Source organism: Orcinus orca, chromosome 14 (assembly GCF_937001465.1).
Source record: "Orcinus orca chromosome 14, mOrcOrc1.1, whole genome shotgun sequence".
NCBI classification, from domain to species: domain Eukaryota; kingdom Metazoa; phylum Chordata; class Mammalia; order Artiodactyla; family Delphinidae; genus Orcinus; species Orcinus orca.
In genome coordinates, this window is record NC_064572.1 from 49,471,593 (window position 1) to 49,491,317 (window position 19,725).

General features: G+C 33.5%; 1 protein-coding gene across 1 annotated transcript in view; it reads left to right on the plus strand.

Annotated features, from left to right (window-relative positions):
- PCDH15 (protocadherin related 15) overlaps positions 1–19,725 on the plus strand; it is a 711,784-nt gene that overhangs the window by 365,689 nt on the left and 326,370 nt on the right. Inside the window, exon 7 of the mRNA XM_049696610.1 lies at positions 16,426–16,534. Within this exon, the coding sequence (XP_049552567.1) occupies positions 16,426–16,534 (109 nt within the window). The remainder of the gene's footprint in view (positions 1–16,425; positions 16,535–19,725) is intronic.

Below are 19,725 nucleotides of genomic sequence, written 5' to 3' on the forward strand. Positions count from 1 at the left end.
CATTATGGTGAAGATTACTTTTCAGTAATTTTAGGTCACTGTCTCCTCAAATGCTGAAGTTGTATAATTTTTCAAGAAGGTTTTCTATAATACATACATTTTATAAGATTGAAAGTGAATAAGAAAGCTTTAAAGAATACATGGCAAAAGAAAGTGTCATTTTAATTTGCTCATGTTAGAGCGCACACATTTCTTATTTGAAGTCGAAATAAGAAACACAAATGCTAAATAGAAAATAAAAAAGGTTTTAGTTTTATATCAAGATTTTGTATTGTGAGCTATAGCATTAAAATTAGTGTTTCATAATAGTATTTGCTAGACAAGATTTTTGGAGAAGTATGGCTATCAGTTATTGAAAAATATTGTCCCTATTGAGTCTTTATTCATACTGATTATTATTTTATTGTCTTTATTTCTTATTATCAAGTTATTTTATTTTGTTAGAAAAAATTAAGTGCATAAACAGGTGTTTCAAAAATAGATTTAAGGAGATACCTTTTTACACAAGGGTTGTTTTTATGTAGTGAGCTCAGCACTTAGCTCCACTGTATTTCTAGCTTTGCCCCTAAGCCAGTGTTATGATGTCATTCTGCTTGACCTTTAGCAGTTATTTATATTTATGGTTAGTGTGGGATTTTTCCTCAGTTGAAACTGTCACTCGACCCATTTTGGCGGAAGAAATAGTAAATGTTTCTGTTCACAGTCTCTCAATTCTAAGTGGATTATTACTATAATAATATCCACTATTTCTTTTCCTGATCTGTTATTTTTGGTGAATTTCATTCTATAGCAAAAATAGTGTATCTTCGCTTCCTTGGCTGTCCATATTTTCCTACTTCATCAGCAAAACAAATAAATTCTGCTTTCAAACAAAAGCAACACATCAATCTAATTCACTCTTTGACCTTCAGATTCCCCTTGGCTATACAGGATTTGTTGTATCTAAGCAACCACATCTCTAGTTTTTCATCACTGGCAGAAATGGCTCTGGAATATTGGGTAAAAATCAGACCACAGGAGGATGTCCCCCAAAAAAGAAAAGAATCATTGAGAGATTGTGAATTTACCAATTTACCAATTATCCTTTACATGTGAAACATCTGAGATTGTTTTCATCTCTAGGCTCTGAACAGATGCCATCTAATAGGTCAGTTCTGGGCCAGGCCTCATGCACAGAACTATGCATATAGAAGCCGTTTTCAACACCTTTTAATTGATTATCTGTACATATAAAATGGGCAAATATAAATTTCTTCCATGTGATGTTAGTTTCACAAGTATGTTTCTTGAAAACAGATGTTTCCATTGTATGACTTTATTTGAAACCAGTGGCTAAACATATTTATATGACATCTTACTCTAGCTCCATTGATTTACTGGAATATACTGAAAGAATATCTGTATAAACTCCTATACATATAAAAACAAATTTCTTATTTTAGGAAATAAATCTGTGATGTTTTTAACAAACTAAATATCAAAAAATATCATACATGTCCTAATAGTAGCAGGTTTTTTATTTTTAGCTCCTCATTTGATGTACTTTTCCCAATTGAGTATTTCTATATTTCTGAAAAATAAACAAAAGGAGGTAATATCTTCCACAAGTTCTATCTTCTTTAGGGAGCCTTATTTTACCGTTGGATTTGTGCATTTAATATCCTTTAACCTCTCTGTAAAAATATTGGCTAATTTGCTGTATATCACACTGCTTCTGTGAAACTCAAATAAAATAAAATATATGATAGGCTGTAACACTCTGCAAAAATAAGTAATATTCACATTCCTTAGGTTCATAGATATCACCAACCTCTGCCTTCTGAATAATTTAGTAGAAAGTTCCACACAGTATGCACTGCTTTTAATTGTTAGGTGTACTGTATAGTAACTGATCTTGTCTTACAGTTATATTTTAAGCTCCTTAACAAGAAAAACCTTATTTTTTTCACTCAAAAAAGATTCAGTTCATTAGTTATAGATAGGTACATTCTATCTATCTATCATCTATCTATCTCTCTATCATCAGAAAGAGAGTGGGGGCGCGAGTGAGAGGGGGGAGAGACAGAGAGAGAGAGAGAGAGAGAGAGAGAGAGAGAGAGGGAGGGAGGGAGGGAGGGAGAGGGAATAAGAGAGACTTTTATTTCAAGACAGTGTTTTCAGTACTAGGGATATAGGGATTGTGATCATATACCTTCAGGGAGAGTACCTTTTAGTGTAGAGAGACAGAAAATTAAAAGTTCAATAAATAATTTCAGGCACTGATACATAATATGGTAAATGCAATGTATAGTGAGTAATATGAATGCAAATGAATGAAGGGGTTTTGTTAGCTAGAGTGGTCAGGGGAAGGCTTCCCTGAGGAAGGGGCATTCGAGTTGAGACCTGAGTCATGAGATGGAAGGCTAAAGAAATAGCAAATGTAAAAACACTGGAAACAGAACAGTTTGGCACATTTTTAAAAGAGAAATAAAAAATGTGGAAAACTCCTATCTAACTTACTGCTTCAGGAACTTTTTAGTTTCAGTGCTCTCCTTCCTTGTACTTTTATGGATGATTGAGTGGCATTAATTCTTGTGGTTTATATGCACTTGTATTAATTATATCTGTCAGAGAAACAGCTCATATCATGTGAATAAATCGAAGGAATTTAATACAGGGATCCAGTTACAAATGGATTAGAAGTGAAACGGGAGGGGGAAGCAGCTCAGAATAGAGCATTAGCAGGAAGCTTAACATGAATCATTCTCCCTCTGTGTTCAATCTTGAATTCTACAATTTTCTCTTGAACATCTGTTCATGCTATATACTGAGAGAAATACCAGAATGAACAAACCATAGTACTTGTGCTCTAGAATCTGAGTCTAGTATGAGAAATAAAACATGTACAAGTGATCTGAAACTGGCAACACCTGTCCTATGAGTTTTCAAAGGAATAAAGGGTCAATTCCAACTGGAGTTTCAGGAATAAACTTAAAAACGGAGGTGTCATTTGAGCAGAACCTGGAACTACTTTGATATTGAGAGCTCATGTTGGAAACAGCATGTATAAAGGGGTGAATCTGGGGGAAATGTAGGTGGTTTACAGTGAATGATAAGTATTTTAGTTTGACTAGAGTAGTATGTAATGGAAGTAGTGGGAAATAGGATGGAAAGGTAGTAAATTGTAGCCAAATCTTGGAAAACCTTTGAATCCTATCCTTCAGAATATAGACTTCAGGAATTGAGCCATGGGTTGCAAACCATGACCCACAGACCAAATCTGGACAGATGTTTGTTTTCGTTAGGCTCATGAGAAAAAATGGTTTTTACAGATAAACATTTGCAATCTATTTGATGATGGAGAACACTAACTTTAAACTACAATTAAGCAAAACCTTATCTTCCCCCTAAAAAGAATTCCATTCTCCTCCTTAGTAGACCTATATTACTAAAAGTACTCTTATTATTATATATTGAATTTTGTCAATAACAAATTTTGTAGAAAAATCAGAAGAATAAAGCCAGATGTGCTCGAGTTCAGGGAATGAGAAATACAGTAGTGGGAGGTGTGGTCGGACAGGTACGGGAGGACCAGAAACAGTGGCCTTACCCACATAATGCTGGAAAATCAAAGAGCTCCAAAAAGCAAGGCTTTAGAGTCAGATTTTGATTCCAACTATACCACTTGTCAAGGCTTTCGACAGATTTTATAACAGTGGTGTTCTGACAATTAAATATGTAGAATCAGGCACAAGTAGCATATCAATAAATTTTATTCTACTTCCCATCTTTTTTACTTTCTTTCAGTATATAACTGCAGGTTAATTGATTAGTATAAGCTATATCCAATATTTTCTAAGTAGACAAAGCTGACCATGTGATTCCCCTTTTCTTAAAAAAAGTACTTCATTATTAATTTCCTTGTTCTTTATTACATCATTGTTGGATAGTGCAAATGTGTTTCCATTTGAAACTCCACTTTTCCCCCATATTTAATTACCAGGCTACTTGTAGTTGTGCTTGTTCATTAGTTAACTGAATTCAGTTGAAACATAACATATACATTCAGTTAAGTTGAATGTGTCTGTGAATGTCTTGCACTACCTTTCTACTAGTTTGAATACTTTACTTTTGACTGGTATTTTTGGGTGTAAACTTAGCAATAGGATTCTGAAAGTAGGCTGCCCAGTTGTTCAGGTTTTGTTATTTAGAAACATTTTATCACAAGTGTACAATCATAGTTTTCAACAATAGGAATCAAAAGAACAAGTAAGGATGTCCTAAGTCATGAGAGTTGGCCAGTACAATGTAGCTCAAATGTAATATAAGGAGTTGTCTCAGTAAAGTTACAAAGGAACTAACATGCAATTGCTACATCCATTAAGACATTGCCCATCTCTCTTTTTTAGAGTATGGAGAAAGAAATACAGGTCTGGAATTGGGGAAGATTGTCAGAAAGGGTTAGAAGAGTACAAAATTTTTTGCATATATCTTTATTGTACATAAAAATTTCCTGAGGAGCTTTTTCAAAATGCAGATTACCTAAAGCTGTCCTCACACATCATGATTATATTTGTTTTCTGATGTCATACCCAACAACTGTGATTTTTCTTTTAATCAAACACTTCTTATGCAAGTGTGATGGTATCACACTTTGAAAAATTTCAATAGTAGGAAATAAGTACATCCTACGTGGAAGACATACTTGCTACCAAAGCAGGAATGGGAGAGAAAAAACCATTACGTTGAACTTCTGAAGCAAAATTTAAAAGTTTGGTGAATGCTTCCAGAGACCCTGTGGGCAAATATCAAGAACGCCATTTGGAAAAGATTTATGAATCATCTATCAGTGCCCTGCAGGCATCAGCATCCACAGTTATCAACAGCTCCCGTGTTGGGTTTAAAGTAGTAGTCTTTACTGCAAGGACAAAATAGAAGTCTGAAAACAGGCCCAGGTCATACTTTTTCAAACATTAAAACTAAATGTTTCAGTTTGTGCTTCCACAAAAAGAGCCAAATTCTTCCGGAGTCCTTCAGTATGCTGAGGATTTAAAGGTCAGCAATGGTTTAGTTTGGGGGGAAGTTCCCATTCTGTTTGTGAGTCAGACAGTATCTGTGGGAGTTGGGTAAGAGCACATGGGAAATCATGCTCTAGGCTGTTCTTATACATGTTCTGCCAAGTGTCATATACTATTCGGTGAGGCAAACATAAGCCCACCAGGCCTATCTATCAAAAGATGAACATTTATAAAGCATTAGAAACTTTCTTTTTTTTAAGAACCTTATTGTACTAGTGTATTCTGGTGTACATTTCCATTTTAGTGTTCTTTTATGCATTTTCTCTTTGTCAAGAGGAGACTTGCATAGCTTTACAAATTCTTCTCTTTGCCGGTTAAGTCATGCAGAATAAACTTGGGGTGAGACGGTGGGTATTTTTGTTAACAAGAGATGCTTCTTTTTCTTCACCCAACTTTCAATAACAAGAAACAGATCAAAAGTTTAAGGTATTTTGTTTTCCAAATCAACATCAAGTAGGATAAGTTCAGTCTTTTCAGTGCCTGGGATATTTTTATAGGTAGATAGATAGATAGATACTGGATATCCAAAATTACTAATTTATATTATCCATTTTATTAATTTCAGGAATGTTTGTACAAAGCAAAATGAAATGTGGGTATAATTACTGCTAGTATACATTTCGTAAACTTATACACCAATGGATTCTATGTTTAACAATTTCAATATATCAGATTAAATATAACTGGAAAATACCATTAACATCTTTTTCTTTAGCTAGTATTAAATGTCTATATGGTCTATTAAATTAAAAATACAGTATTTCATATCTAAAATCCAGGTTAAGAAGCACTAAAACAATATTTTTCAAACCAGTTATGAAAAGGAAAATTTATTTATATTATTTGAAACATAATTTAATTATGTATATTTTAATATAAAGATGGTAAAGTGACAAAATTATTTCAATAAATATATATAAAATCAAGCCACTAACCACTAATACTTCTTCATTGGTCCAGATTTACAAGACAACAAAAATAATTCATTAATATTTCTGTTTTTAATTAATAAAATATTTATTGATGTTCTTGAGAACATTTGACAATAGCTCGTAGAAAGGAATATTTAGGGCTCAAATGTCTAACTAACGCTGTAAATTATTATACTTAATAATAAATATTCTACAGAAAATATATCCATCTCCTTAGAAACATCTGATTATGAAATTCTTTTTGATTGAAATCTGAGTTTCCATTACAACTTCAAATTCACAATAGCATCTTTAACAGTAGAATTTGAAAACAAGGGGAATAAACACAGAAGTTAAATGCTGCTGTATATCATTGTTCATATTTGTGGCAAAGTTCAGAAATGATTCCATCAATGACACTGTAAAAATGCTATTACTTCATACATCAGAAGAGTGTATGTTGTGGAATAATTATTATATGGTGTGTACTGTGCATTATATATTATAGAATTATCAAACAATAAAGGGGTTGATTCTCTGCTGCCACAAAATTCTAATAATTCGCAGTGTTCACAAATCATCTACAATGTGCCAGTCAATATGCTTAGTGAAATTTATTATTACTAGTAGTAGTAGTATATTAATATGCTGACTGTAAAGGCTACATTGTGTTAGTTTAGTATTATAAGACATATTCAAAAAGATGCAGGAAAATGCAATAATTATTTTCATATTCTTATATAAAGGTCTAATCGATATCTAAAAATTAATATAAAAACACTAAATTAATTCCACTTAATTTTTTTAAAATTCTTTTTTTTTCTAGCTCTGAATTATGAATTTAAAATTCATTTTTCTCCAGTAAACCCAACCCCCAATAAAATTTATCACCAGTCATTTTTTTCCTAAGGTTTGTCTCTTTCTTTGGATTTTCCTATTAGATTTATTTTGCTGTAATTATTTTACTCCCAGAATTCTTTCAATAGCCAAACACTTAGTTTTCTCATTGAGTAAATGGTACTTGAGTATCTGCAATGTGGAAGACACAAATTAAGGCACTAACAATGAAAGAAATAGTAATGGTCCTTCTCTTAGAGGTATTATATTCTACATCAGGAAGAAATCCTGATGCATAAACAATGAGACATTTAAAAACTAATATTTATTTAATGTTAGCCTGGGACAGTCACTAAAAGGACACCAAAGTTACTTTCTTCTTTAAGCCGAGAGAAGGTCTAAGATTAAATTGATACGACATTAATTGACATAATTTGATGTAAATTAATGTTACTATTATACACTTAGAAGGCTGAATTTCAGAAAGAGTAAGTATTCATGTCACATTTTGCACCACAGTTTCAGACATTGGTCTTTCTAGCTTTGATGGCAGCATGCTTTCCTCTGGACTGCACTGCTCTGTAATGCATGATGAACTAGGAAGGTGAGAGTTCAAGCAATAGTCTACGGCAGGTTAAAACTGTAGCCATGATGACAGTGAGGAAAGAACAATTACATTTCTATTTGGAAAGTTAGAGAAGAAGGCTTTCTCTCAAAGTGTCAGACTTATTCACAGGTGAAAACATAGTTTTTTCTAACACCTCTTTTATCTTGTCATTTTCCTGCTCATAAACCTATAGTAGAAAGGTCTGGATTGAAATGGCATGTAGCTTTGGGTACCTGATTTATCTTTACCCATGGCCATACTGAAATACTTATAGAGACATAAAAAGAAATGAGAAGTGGCATCAACACTGGAAGCAAGGACTCTAAGTCAGATTTGTGCCAGGATGACTATAAGACTGCTACTGTCTTGAAAGAGAGAGTGAAAAAAACTACAGACAGGCATAAAAATAGAGATTCAGGTTCCCACCACAGAAATATGGGAACTTTACAGTCACAAAGGCATCAATCAATCAATACACTGGTTCAAACACATGTGAATCCCATGAAAGATTCTGCAACATTAGAGGAGAAGAATATTTTATATTCAAGATAAAAAGAAAAAAGTTATTAAGAAGAGGTATTAGAAGTTATTTAAGTTATTACAAGTTATTTATTTAAAAGTTTTGAATTTCAAATAAAACTTAATAAAGAATGAAATATATAAAACCTGAGATTAAAGGTGAAATAAAGATACTGATAGAGAAGAGAACAGAACTGAAATAATAAAACTAAAGAAATTAAAGACAAAATATATAGCTGAAGATGCAGAAAACAAAATATGTAATATTGTTAATAACATAATACCTAATACTTATTTAAAACTTGCTGGGAGGATTGTGATAGGTATTTTACAAGCATTTCTTCAGTTAATTATCAAACCTCATAGTAAAAGATGTAATATTACTCTATTTTATAAGCCAATACAGGGTGAAGCTCACAGAAGCTAGCTAAATTGAGAGGCAAGACTCAGTCTGTATTTTCCTAGTTAATAAAAGAATACTCTAACCATCTTACAGTACTCTTCATTATGTTTGAGAAATCTTCCAGACTACAGAGGAATTAACAAGGAGAATAAGAAAATAAAGATCAGGTGGCCAAATAAAAATATAATCAATTTGTGTTGATAAAAAAACCAGGTAAAGTAAGCAAGTACAATAACAAAGATACAGTAGAAATAAAGAAAAAAAAACCTCCAGGATTTTATTAAGTATCCATGTTTGCAGATTGAAAGTTTTCAAAGCATGAAATGCAGTTAAGATACCACGGAGACATTGTGGGTTTGGTTCCATAACAAAACATATATCATAATAAAGCGAGTTGCATGAGTTTTTTGGTTTTCCGGTTCATTTACAAGTTATGTTTACACTATACTGTAGTCTATTAAATGTGCAATAGTATTGTGTCTACAAAAACAGTGTACATACCTTAATTAAAAAATACTTTATTGCTAACCAGTGCTAACCATTATCTGACGCTTCAGGGAGTTGTAATCCTTTTGCTGGTAGAAAGCCTCGCCTTGATGTTGATGGCTGCTGACTGATCGGGTGGTAGTTCCTGAAGGTTAGGGTGACTGTCACAATTTTTAATAATAAGACAAGAGTGAAGTTTGCTGCATCGATTGACTCTTTCTTTCAGGAACTATTTCTCTGTAGCAAGCAACGCCATTTGATAGCATTTTAACCACAGTAGAACTTCTTTCAAAATTGGAGCCAATCCTCTCAAACACTGCTGCTGTTTTTCAACTAATTTATGTAATATTCTAAATCCTTTGCTGTTATTTCAACAGTCTTCACACCGTCTTCACCAGGAGTAGATTCCATCTTAAGAAACCACTTCCTTTGCTTATCCATAAGAAGCAACTCCTCATTTGTTGTAGCTGGTTTATCTTCTATCCAGACCACTAAAACTTTCTCCATATCAGCAATAAGGCTGTTTTGCTTTCTTATCATTTGTGTGTTCACTGGATTTTAATTTCCTTCAAGAACTTTTCCTTTGCATTCACAGCATGCCTAACTGTCTGAAGAAGGCTTGCTTTCCTCCTGTCTTGGCTTTCCACCCTCACTAAGTATAATCATTTCTAGCTTTTGTTTTAAAGTGAGAGACTACTACTCTTCCTTTCACTTGAACACTTAGAAACCATTGTAGGGTTATTAGCTGGCCTAATTTCAACAATGTTGTGTCTCAGAGACTTGGGAGGCCCAAGGTGAGGGAGAAAGATGGGAGAACAGCCAGTTGTGGAGTGGTCAGAACACACATGACATTTATTAAGTTCGCCATCTGTTATAGGGGCACAGTTCCTGGTGCTTCAAAACAATTGTAATAGTAACCTCAAAGATCACCGATTGCAGATCACTGTAACAAACATAATGATGACAAAAATGTCTGAAATACTGTGAGAATTACCAAAGTGTGACACAGAGACACAAAGTGAACAAATGCTTTCGGAAAAATGGTGCATGCTGATAGACTTGCTTGACACAGGGTTGCTACAAACTTTCAATTTGTAAAAAATGCAGTATCTGTGAAATACAGTAAGGCAAAGTGCAGTAAAATTTGATAGCCTTTACTCAGAAAATTTCTGGTATATTATTTTATTTCCAGATAAAAGCAAATTTCTACAAGACCAATGAAGAAAAAAACATAAAGGAACCACATATTAGGTAGAGCTCAGATTTCTGCTCCACAGAAACAAAACTGGAAGACAATGGAGGAAAGTTTGTAAATAGAGGAAAAGTTTGTGAAATAGAGAACCTAATATTTGGTCAAATTTTCATTCAGGTATAAACCCATTTACATTCTCATATATACAAGTACTCATATTTTCTTACTGAAAAAAACATTCAAGGACATATTTCAGTTGACTGTTGAATAAAAATAAAGAATTTAAAAATAAGTAAATCATGATATAAATATTTAGACATGAGTGTTAAAACCAATAAAACAGAATCTAAACCAAGAAAACTTTAATTAATTTAATATTTACAAATATATATACACATATGTACATATATATATTGTAACTGAATGCAGGAATATAAAATAATTCTTAAAGGAAATGTAACATGAAAAAAATTATAGTGTAGTTCTCAATTCTCAAATTTCATTAACAGGAGCAGCAATTTTGTGTGTGTGTGTGTGTGTGTGTGTGTGTGTTTGGGACTGGGAAGAAGATTCGTGACAAATTTGAGACATTAACCAATGCAATTAGATGGCATTTTCTTGTTTGGCATTTTATCATCTTTGTCTCCATCAATTTTGTTGCTACTTTTCTGTAAATCTAGATTATTTGGAGCCTAATTCCTTATTTTAAATCACTGTGTGTCTTTCCAATATCTAGTTTTCACATGCACACACACACACACACACAATTTTAAACCTCATCAACCTTATATAATAGAGGAACTCTCAATTTCTATTTTAAATCATTACAGACATGGATAAATTAACATATTAAAGCAGTGTAATAGAATATGAGAGAAACATAGGATCAATAGGTTTTCAAAGGCGATTAAATTTTATACAGATGTCTATTTAAGACACAGAAAAGGGGGAAAGCAAAGAGTTTTTAAAACTGGTTTCACTTCTGTTAAAAAAAAAAAAAAGGTTAAAATTCCAGCCACAGTTTGGTGAATATTGTCTTTATTATTCAGATGTCTTCATAGACTGAAGAATTAAATTTAAAATGTTGAAACCATAATAACTGAAAGTAAATATAATTCAGCATTTATATGACTTTCAGAGGATGAAAGACTATCTAAGCAGAAATCAAAAAGGGAAAAAGGGATATATTTCAATACATAAAAACGCCAAGCTTCTAGATCTCAAAAACAAATAATATTAAAAGGCAAACAACATACTGAAAATATTTTTAAGACTGATGACACAGTGTTGATTTTTGTGCTATTCACATATGCCATGGAAATAAAATTTTAAAATACCAAATTTAAAAAAGAAAATAGACAAAGTAAATGAACAGAAGAAACACAGATAAATATATCAAATAAATTATGCTATCAATCAAAGAAATGTAAAATTTAACTTTATATTTATTAACAGTATTTCAGATATATATCACCCTCGGTATCGACAAGTATGTGCTGTTATAAACACACACTACTGAGGAGGAAATAAATCATTGCAATCTTTCTGGAAAGCCATCTGGCAATTTGTCTGAAAGAGTTCAACATGCTCTCATTTCTTGATCCAGAAGTTCCACATCCAGGAGTTTAACCTAGGAATATAATTAAAGACACAGCGCAGTAATGAATACATTATATGTGTTATTAAACAATATAAGCATCCTAAATGTACAACTGGGCTTCCCTGGTGGCGCAGTGGTTGAGAGTCCGCTTGCCGATGCAGCGGACACGAGTTCGTGCCCCGGTCCGGGAAGATCCCACATGCCGCGGAGCGGCTGGGCCCGTGAGCCATGGCCGCTGAGCCTGCGCGTCCGGAGCCTGTGCTACACAACGGGAGAGGCTACGACAGTGAGAGGCCCGCGTACCGCAAAAAAAAAAAAGTACAACTAACATTATAACATTAGCGGAGGTTGCACGTTATTGCAAATTGATTTTTTGAAAAGCAGATGCATTGACTTAGAACAGTGGTTATAATATGTGAGGTAAAAATAATCAACAAAATTTATATATGCAAAGTGGTGAAATATCACTGTGTAAACAGACAGGTAGATAGATGATAACGTAGAAGATAAATACCGATAGAAAATACCTCAAAATATTAACAGTGGCTATTACTGGGTTGTACAATTATAAATATTTTTTCTTTATGTTATTCTGTACCTACAAGACACTCTAGGATGATTTTTTTCATCAGAATGATAAAAATACACTTGCTATTCACCTGTAGTTTTCCATTGCCAACTATATGAAAATTAAACTGCACTGTTTATAAAGGCACTTTAATGACTCTCCTCAAAATAGCCCTAGATTATCTATCTATCTATCTATCTATCTATCATCAATTGTGTGTGTGTTTTTAATATTTATTTATTTATTTTTTGGCTGCATTGGGTCTTTGCTGCTGCACAGGGGCTTTCTCTAGTTGCAGCGAGCGGGGGCTACTCTTTGTTGCGGTGCTCGGGTTTCTCATTTTGGTGGCTTTTCTTGTTGCAGAGCACGGGCTCTAGGCACGCGGGCTCAGTAAGTCGTGGCTCGTGGGCTCTAGAGTGCAGGCTCAGTAGTTGTGGCGCACGGGCTTGGTTGCTCCATGGCACGTGGGGGTCTTCCTGGACCAGGGCTCAAACCCGTGTCCCCTGGATTGTCAGGCGGACTCTTAGTCACTGCACCACCAGGGAAGCCCCCTGTGTGTGTGTTTTTTTTGTTGTTGTTGCGGTACGCGGGCCCGTTGCGGAGAACAGTCTCCGGATGCGCAGGCTCAGCGGCCATGGCTCACGGGCCCAGCCGCTCCGCGGCATGTGGGATCTTCCCGGACCGGGGCACGAACCTGTGTCCCCTGCATTGGCAGGCGGACTCTCAACCACTGCACCACCAGGGAAGCCTGTATGTGTATGTTTTTAAACTCCCTATCCAGCCTCTATCAAATGCAGGCATATTTTTTATCTTTATTAATTTCACATTTGATATATGAATCAAAATTTGCTTTATTTAAGCTACACGTGTTTGAATATCTCTGATTCTTGTTATTTTGACTAATTCACTCACAATACTTGATCATATGAGTTTTCTACCAGAGCTCTCTTTTAATATTTATTGATAAATGTCTTTATAAATATTTTTCTAAATTGTGTTCATGTACTTTGAGTCCCCATCCTCATGACTGTGAGCTCCTTCATAATTCCAGAACTATTACCTATTTTTTAACACTTCTTGAACAATTAGTGGAATTCTTTGCACACAGCAAGTGCTTGATACATTTATATAACTCATCAGAATATTTATAAATCAAAGACTTACCACAAATTTCTTTAATCAAAGGGTGGGGAATGAGTTTTTAAATTGGATATGAAACTGTAATGTGTCCGAGTCTACAGAAAAGGAATATCACTGAAGCTTCCTTTTAATAAAGTAAAATGAAATGTTCATTTTAAGTGAACATTCAACTCCCTGATACACTATTTAAAATTGTATTTAAGTATAATCATTAAATAATTTGCTTTGCAGGTTTTACATCCAAATCTCTGTTTAAAATTAAATAGCAATGATAGATAGTCCCCCTTCATTCCCTGAAACATTTGATCAATTTTGTAATCCTAAATAAAACCTTCAAGATTCATGTCAGTGTCATGTTTTCAGGAAAATATGCAAGATCTGGTTTCAAATAAGCTTCCAGCTTGAAATTAAAATTTTCCATCTCTTTCTCTGCTTATAGTTTGGGGGCAAGTTTAATGTCAATATTACACAATTAAAAATAATATTAATTTTGATAATACTAATAATTTCCATGTATTAAGTATGCCACTTACTGTTTTACATACATTCCTTGATGAATCCTCACATTAATTATTGAATGTAGATATTATTAATCTCACTTTGAAAATTAGGATTCAAACTCTGAGGAATTAAATAGCTTATTGAAAACTTACTAGCAAGGTTGGTATGTTTTGTTGTAGGATACAGACGTTCACCACTCAATCTACTGGAATATTTATGAGACTACTTACTGTAACACCCAAAAGGCCATCTCAAAGAAAAACTCTGAGCCCATATCTGTGCATTTTGATTCACTCCCATGGCCACATTATTTTTCCCTCCAGTTGGGTGCAATAACTTTGTGAGCACAAAGATCTGGGAGTTATAAAAAGATACTTATCAAATGTCAGTGTGTGTATTTGGATGTCCCACAGGAACCCAGAGAGAAAGGCAAGGATCCATGGGTCAAGAATACTCTAAATAATCTGGAGCTGAGAAGCCGTTTATTCAACAGTTCTTGAGTGTCTGTGTGCCCCATACGTTTCTGGTGCTACAGATATAAATCAGCCTTACCCCTGCTCTCAAGAAAGTTATGGGCACGGAAACTCAGATGTACAGTCAGCAAGAATGTTCAATAAATTTTGATATGGATGAGCACAATAGTCTCTGTATAGATGTAGATAAGGGAAAATTATCAACTGTTCCTCAGGTGGTCAGATTATGTGTGCAGGTAGAGGAAATCGCCAAGTATAAATGAAAAGAGAAAGGAATGTAAAGGACTATGTTAAAATTAGGAACTTTTCTTCAGTGAGACAATATTAATAGGGTCTAAATGTAAGGCAGAGTGGTATATGTTTAAAACATTAAGGTGACCAAAAAAAAAAAAGCCTTATATATCAAGGTCAAATATGCAATTGAAAGGATATTCAAATGCACATTTTGGATACAACAGTCAGTCACAATTTGTAAGGTAAAAAATATACCTGAGAAATTTTCAGATACATATTGGAATACATGGAAATAATAAGAGTATTTTTTGTTAGTTCCTTGAGGTGTTTTTGTTTGTTTGTTTGAATATGTGCATAAAGTTCCAGTGATCAGGCAGAAACTGATGTGATTTTCATGAGCCATGGCTGTATGAGTATTTCACATGTGTGCTCTTTGCTCCCCCATTTTGAGGATGAAAATTATCAAAGCAAAGACGTACTGTATAGCACAGAGAAATATACTCATTTTTGTAATAACCTATAAGAGGAAAGAATCTGAAAAAAAAATAGATCTGTATGTGTGTATAACTGAATCACTTTGCTGTACACCTGAAACTAATACAACATTGTAAATCAACTATACTTCAGTAAAAAATAAATAAATTTTAAAAATTAAAAAAAAGAAAATTATCAATACTGTTTGGAAGGTTTTGAAAAGAACCAGACATCATATATTTTGTAGTATATAAGCTTCAAAGATATATGTGACTGTTCCACTTGTGTTTCTTCTATGATAACATAAAAAGTTGAAAGTGATCAGCTTGACCCATGCCACCCACCCTAATACTACATTTTTAAAATGTTCACAAAGGAAAAATATTTTAAAATGTATGGCACTTTTTCAAACAATTTGATATTTCTGCCACTTGAAAAAAGCAAAACTAATCAAAGAAAAATAGAAATGGTAGTTTGGCCTCTTAAGAATATATGTTAAGTATATATGTGTCTAAATAAGAGTATTGTGAACGTGTTAGATTTGTTTTTCCTTTCTCTGTTAGTTAACATACAGAAAGAGACAGGAATCTGGCTAAATATTTTCAAAAGCTTCTGGGAAATAGTATACTTACAATATAACATGAGATGAGAATAACAGTGTCCACAAATGGACATTGACCAATTGTTATTGACAATTGTGCAGCAAATTTTCTTTCATGTAGTCTAAATCTTATTTTTTTTGTTAAAGGGAGATTATACTAGATTTTAAATATCAAATATATATTAAGTGGGTTTTTAAAAAGATATTGAAAAAGAGAAGTTTCTAAGTGTAAACAACACATAAAATGCAATGAAAGTAATTTAATAATTGATAAGTTCAATTATTTAGGTATTAAATTATATAGTTTGCTAAAATTTCAAATCACTTAATTATCAGTGCTAGAATATATTTATAGTTGATGGTGAAGTTTTTACTATTTTAACGTAACTGTTCTCTTTCTAAATGCTATAAAATTATTTGATTAAAATACAGACCACAAATCCAAGCAATGATGAGTCCAATATTATATATAGAGAAGGGTAGATATTAGAATCAGTTAAAATTAAGAATTATAATAATTGAAGATAATATGCCAGAGATACAAGTCATTCTGAGCTCAGTTTACCTTTCTAGGGTTGTCTCTGAATATATTTGTTTTTATTTTTTCCACAATAACAGGCAAGGCCACTCTTGGAGATTATTATAATGTCTGTCCTTTCTTCAGATTCAAAATTAACTAGTCTATGGTGTTCAACTACAAATCTTGAAATCTGAGTCTAACTGCTGGCTCAGGTGTTACCTAGCTGTCCAGACTACAATATCTGCGTGTCAATTCTTTCTGAGGTAATGAAGCTGAACTAAACTCTCTGATTTTTTTTCCAGGAAGAATTGAACCCCATGATTGTTACCCCACCAATCGAAGCCATTGATCAGGACCGGAATATTCAGCCGCCATCAGATAGGCCAGGCATCCTCTATTCCATCCTTGTTGGTTTGTATCTGCTAACATTTTGCACTCTCAGTTATAGCTCTAGAATCATGTAGGGAAAAAAAATGTTTCAAATTAAAAAAACTTTAATAACAAAGATTTTCTTTTTAGAAATTATTTTTTAGAAATTTTATTGAAATTATTTTTTATGTAAAACTAAATTTAAAAATAACCATTTAAAAATAACCATTTTTCTTCTTTAGTATTAGTCTCAGTGAAATTTGTAGAACAACAAGTAGGAACACTTTTATTGAGGAAGCAAAACAACTTCAAAAGTAGGATTTAATCCACTTATTGGTAGTTTCCTCTGTATCACCTCATAAAGAATTCTCTAAGAAAAAATTGAAAATGAATTGAAAAACTTACACTGTTTGCTCTACTAGTACTTTGTCATTGGTTGGATACCATTACATAATTCTGAAAATATGTGACTTAAATTTAAGAGCTATCGGAGCCAAAAAGAAAGAGAAAGATCGTGTTACCCCAAGGAAACATTATACCCTTGGTTAATTTTTCCTTGAACAATTTCACAGAAGCCATTTTAATCCATTCTTGTGCATATCTGCCAGTTGTACCAAAAGCAAACATGAGAATCTGATCATGTCACTCTTCTTGAATTGCTTTTGCTAAAATATGGATGTTGCTGCTTTGCATGATTTATAGTCTCCAGAGAGACAGATATATGTAAAACAGACCATACATCTCTTAATGAAGAAGGTCACTTGTGAAGTATGCTTGAAAACAACTATTCAATGGAATTTAACTTTACCCTTAACCCCTTCCCACCCCATGTACACATATATAACAACACAACCACCTAGAGACGTTAGACAGATTTCAAAATATGATGCTATATCCTACTTAGAAATGCTGTCTGTAAAGAAAACTTAAGTAATTCTGTTTCAAGCCTTTGGTGTCTAGAACTACATATGTATTATAAGTCAGTTGTATAGATTAGACGATTAAACTTTTTAAAAGCACTTATAAACATAAACAGAAGTCTCTTTTAAGTCTGTAGGGGGTTTGGTATACATAAAAGGAAATAGTTATTGTTTATTTTATTAACTGAGGGCTTGACAATATGTCAGTTACTATGCTAGATGCTATAGATACGAAGATGAGGGATAAATGTTCTAGGTTAGGGAGGGGTAGAGTCTATGGATAGAAACATACCAAAAGATAAATTAAAATACATGGTTTTAAGTACTACAAATAAAGTATGAGCCACATATCATGTGGTCTCATGGGAGTAAAGTACTAAGGATTTCTAAGAAAATTGCTTAGACAGAGTTATTTTAGCAGAAAGAGAGGGGTTTTCAAGTATAAAATGGGATAAAAATTATTTAGATAGTTGATGCAGCCTGTGCAAAGTCCAAAGCATTACATTTAAAGATAGTCTTGGGGAACCATGTTACTCAGAATGGGATAGTATCCACTGATATTCATGTTTCTTTCACTTTAAAAAATTTAATCTCTTTGAATAAATGAGTGCTTACTCAGTTGAGCAAGACAGATTCCTCACTTTGTAGCACTGGTTTTCGGGCAGCAGAAACAGGCAATAAACAATTAATGTGGTAAATAAATGTATTTATTATACAAAATAAATGGTAGTGCTATGAGAAAAATCGAGCTGATGAATGGGATTGGAGGTACAGAAGGGGTGTTGCAGTATTAAATAGGATTGATCAAGATATGTCTCATTGAAAAGGTGAGATTTGAGTAAAATCCTATAGAACTTGAAGGAGTTAACCATGTTGATATCTGGGAAAAGAGTTTCTAGGCAGAGATAAAAGCAGGAGTTTGCCTGGTGAGTTTCAGAAACATCAATGAGGCCAGTAGCACTGGAGAGGAGTCAGTGAGGGGGAAGTAGAAGAAAGAGGGTATGAGAAATAAGGGCGACCAGAAGATATAGTCTTGTATACTATTGAGCTTTGTTGGCTTTTACTCTGAGTGAAACGTGGAACCAATGCAGGAATTAGAACAGAAAAATGACATAATGACGTTAAGTTTCATCAACCTCCAACATTAGGATAATGGATAGTACTACATAATATATATAACCTGTATCATTAACTTTGCTTTCACAGCTAAGTCAAATAAATTGATATATTTTCATAGTATGTACACTTCTAAAAGGCAGAGAGGACATTGTAAGTGTTGAGAGCATAGCCTCTGGAATTGTACTATCCATGTTTAAATCCTGACTTCAACCCTTACTATTCATATAATGTTAGGCGAGTTACTTAATCTCTCTGTCTCAGATTGTTCCTCTTTAAAATAGACCTTTGACAAAGGGATTGATCAAAATAGACTTTTCTGTAAAAGTGTTTTGAGAATTTGATCTAATTCATGTAAATATTAGTGCCTGGAAAAAAGCACTCGATAAATGTTAGTTGATGTTGTTATTACCATTAGGAAGAAAAATAAAGTATGTTTCCTAAGTCATGCAAAACTGTTAAGAATAGAAGCACAAACCGTTTCCCTCTGCCACAAGACAGGGTTCCCATGGCTCTGATTTTACCTATTTTTCCAGAACTCTTAGTTTCCCTTATGTCCATCCAGATAATTCTGAATGTATGTGTCCTTCAGAGCTTGTTTTCCCAGTTGCTAGGTGGCAAGCTCTTCTACTTTCACACATTGTTGATAGTCGGATTACTAGACTTGAGGATGTGGATGCTGATGTGTGTAAAAAGCCAACCCCTTCACTGGTCCTACCATCATTATTATCAATGGGGGAATTCCTGCCACTGCTGTTGATTACCCACAGTAGCCTGAGCCAATTCTATGTCATCTTAATAGAGAATATCAACAAAAAGATAGAAATTATGAAAAGGAAACAAATTTTGGAGTTGAAAAGTATAACAACTGAAATTAAAAATTCACTAGCAGGGCTCAATGAAGATTCAAGCAGGAAGAAGAAAGAATCAGCAAACTTGAAGAGAGGTCAATTGAATTACCAAATCTGAGAAGATGAAAGAGAAAAAGAATGAAGAAATGCAAAGAGAGCTTCAGAGACCTAAAAAATACCATTCTGTGGACCAATTTATGCATAACAGGAGTCCCAGAAGGAGAGAACAGAAAGGGGCAGAAAGAATATAGGAATAAGTAATGATCAAAAACTAAATTTGAGGAAAACAATCTATACCTCCAAGAAGCTAATTGAACTCCCCAAGAGAATAGACCTACAATAAATC